This window comes from Fukomys damarensis, unplaced genomic scaffold (genome assembly GCF_012274545.1).
Source record: "Fukomys damarensis isolate Sample0158 unplaced genomic scaffold, DMR_v1.0_HiC HiC_scaffold_7, whole genome shotgun sequence".
Lineage (NCBI taxonomy): Eukaryota > Metazoa > Chordata > Mammalia > Rodentia > Bathyergidae > Fukomys > Fukomys damarensis.
In genome coordinates, this window is record NW_022900919.1 from 41975866 (window position 1) to 41979295 (window position 3430).

Consider the following 3430-nt stretch of genomic DNA (forward strand, 5'->3'; position numbering starts at 1 on the left):
CGCTCCATGGGCGCGCCGAGCCGGCCCGTTCCCATGCACAGCAGCCACTGCTGCCGCCCTAGCCAGGCCCCCAGAGCTGAACTCCTTTCCTCCGCGGCAGTTCAGCAGGAGAAGAGGCGCACCCTCGGCTGGCCGCCTCTTCCGTTGCGCCAACGTTAAGCAAGCCAATTCGAGCAGGCTCAGGGAGGCCCGAAGGCCTTTCGTCCAATCGGATTTCTAACTCGAGGTAGATTGACCGCAATTATGTCCAATGAGAGGTCCCCTATGACGGGGTGGGGCGGAAGGTGGCGGAGGAGGGGAGGTTCTGGGCTCACTGAGAAGGCGGTGTCGCTGTAGGGAGACTGATGGCGGCGCCGCCCAATGGACGCGTGGGTGGAGGGGCCCGCCTCCCCTCCTCCTCTCCTCCCTCTCTGCCCACCCCCAAGCGTGGAGAGTTTGGCACTCTGGGTCCCGAAACCTCCCCGGACTCAAAGGCTTGGCGGCAGGTGGCCGCCTGTTGTAGACAGAAAGGCTTGAACCCGCTGATTTGTCCCTGGAACAGGTTCAGTCGTCACTGTACTGTACTGACACCCCTCCCCCAGCATGCTTGGCTAAGCCCCCTCCATTTCGCCTGCGCTGGAGAGACGTTCCGGGTACCAGAGGAATGAAAGGACCCGGGTTGGTCTCCATAGCAACTGGAGGAAGGAGGTGGGTTTGTAAATCCTTTGCCTGTGGTGAGGGAGGAGGTGTAGGAGCCGGGAAGTTGAAATGGCTCTTTGAAGAAGCTCAGAGCCCCTTTCTCTATGGTGTATTGAAGAAATGTGGGAAGGACTTGGAGCCTGCGCTGGGTTTTTGTTTGATTGGCTAGTGGGGGTTTTGTTTTTTGGGTTTTTTTCTTTTCTTTAAATCATGTTTCTCTTTGGGAGAGACAAAATGGTCACACGGCCTTGAGACTTGACGTCTCTAATCTGCCAAAGATCCTGCCAAGCATCCTTTCCACCAAAGACTGCCCAAGCTTGCAGTGAGTGATACCACACAGCTCTGTACCCTAAAGCACTCCCTCAGTCCTTCGAGTTGAGGTGGCCTGTGAACTTATCTAGTTTATTATTTCGCAATACTCCCCTTGGAGACTATAATGTCCCTTCGGCTATATTCCTTTTCTTCACCTCTGCCATCATGACGGGTATACTACTAAGCTGAACCAGAAGGATGAGCTTCTCTTGTGTTTGTTTGAATATAATTCTCAAGCTCACTACAAAGGAGCACCCCTCACTGTAGGCATAACCGGAAACCCCTATTTCCTAACTCGAAATTATAGGTCCAGCAGGTGCACACACTGCATGGCTCTTAGGAGAACATCTATAGCTACTCTTCTAAATTCCATTGCCCAATAATGCCTATGTTTTGGCCTTTTGCTCAAAATGGGATCCTCCTTGACCTGAAGTTACTTGAGTTTAGGTCTGTGAGCTCTCACAGAATCATCTTCATCTCCTCATAGCTGCCAAGATGCAACCCAACATAAAAACAATGCTAGGAATCTGTGTAGTGTTTTTACAGTTCACCCACCATCTTACATCCAATCCCCAAAGCAAGATGATAAGGAAAATTTTTTGTCTTTTTGGTTAATAAAGACAATTTATCCAAAAGACAAACATCTTTTTAAAAATGACAGTGGTTGGGCCAGGGATTTAGGTCAGTGGTTCCAGCACCTTCCTTGAGTTCAATCCCCAGTACCAAAAAAAAAAAAAAATGACAGTGGTGGCCCAGCATGGTGGCGCACACCTGTAATCCCAGCACTTGGGAGGCAGAGACAGGAGAATTGCTGCAAGTTGGAAGCTAGCCTGGGCTATATAGTGAGTTCAGGGCCAGCTTGAACTACAAAGTGAGACCCTGTCTCAAAAAACAAAACAACAACAACAAAAAGACAGCGGCCTGAGGATGTAGCTCAATAACACAGTGCTTGCCTAGAATATAGCAGCCCCTGGATTAGATGGGAACAGGGAGGACTGGACTGCTGAGAAGTTCAGCTACTCTCTACCTATAATAACCTAAAGACAGCACAGATTTAGTAAGATTCCAATAAATTATTGAAAGGTTTCTCTCATATATGAGCTTTCTCCAGTATATGATAACTTTGCTGACGGGGGGGGGCTATCATTAAAGTTTATTTAAAATAATAGGTGAAGCATATACTAATGGCAACTAGGCAGGATGTTTATAATCTTAACTCAAAAATATAAATTGAGTGAAAGAAACCAGACACAACAGGATGCATACTGTATGATTCTGTTTATATTTAGTTCAGGTGCTGGAGATGTAGCTCAATGATAGAATGCTTACCTATTATGCTCAATACCTGGGTTAAACCCCTCGCACCATAAGAAATGAAGTCCAGCATTACTAGAAAATGTGAGAAATGAGGGTAGTGGTTACTTTCGGGAAAAGGGGAGGGAGAAGTGATGAAACACTTCTAGGAGACTGATGTTTCTTTTGCTCACTTTCTAATATTTCATTGAGTTGTTCACTTACAATTTGTACACTTTTCTATATGTGTGTTATATTAAAGTAAAACATTTATTTTTGAAAAGAAAAATTGAAGATTTTCATTCGAAGAAAGTAAAAAAGCCCATAATTAAGCTTATGTTTTTATTTTCAAAAAGTGAAATTAGCTATGGCATGTGAAAACATAATTTCTGTTTGCCTCTGGTATAAGTTGAGGCCTCAGTGGTCCTGTGATACTGTGACACTCAAGGGTAAGAATACATCAGCTGAAGACATCCTGCTTTTTGAGAACCAAGTAATAAAAAAAGAGAGAGAGAGGTTTCACCTGGAGGAAGGACAAGTTCTTTATTAGCCTGCTATCTTGTCCCACCTTCCTCCAATTACGCTGTGTACCCAATAAATAATGGCTAGCTTGGAGTATCTTTGTCTTTGGCTACTCTGAGGCTCTGACCTCCCTGCCACCCATGCACTTTGAAATTTAAAAAAAAATAAGTAAAATGAGCCAGGCATAGTGGCATGCACTTGTAATCCCAGCACTTGGGAGGCTGAGGCAAGAGGATTGCTGCAAGTTTGAAGCCAGCCTGGACTACAAAGTGAGTTAAATATCAGCCTGAACTTTTAAGTGAGACCCTGTCTCAAAAAATGACAAAGGATGCCGGGCATGGTGGCGCACACCTGTAATCCCAGCACTTGGGAGGCTGAGGCAGGATGATCGCTGTGAGTTCAAGATCAGCCTGGGCTACTTAGTGAGTTCCAGATCAGCCTCAACTACATAGTGAGACCCTGTCTCAAAAAAAACCAAAAAAAAAAAAAAATTACAAAGGAAGAAAGGAAGGAAGGGGCCAGGGATTTAGCTCAGTGTGGCACCATACCCGCCTTGCAAGCACAAAGTCCTGAGTTCAATCCCCAGTATAAAAAAAAAAAAAAAAGAAGAAGAAGAGAGAGAGGG

At 45.8% G+C, this 3430-nt stretch overlaps 1 protein-coding gene across 1 annotated transcript in view; it reads right to left on the reverse strand.

Moving 5' to 3' along the window:
- Pank2 (pantothenate kinase 2) overlaps positions 1-669 on the reverse strand; it is a 42469-nt gene extending 41800 nt beyond the window's left edge. The window contains 3 exon segments of the mRNA XM_019205545.2: positions 4-263; positions 265-493; positions 560-669. Of these exon segments, the coding sequence (XP_019061090.2) occupies positions 4-263; positions 265-493; positions 560-669 (599 nt within the window).
- Positions 670-3430: the final 2761 nt, after the last annotated feature.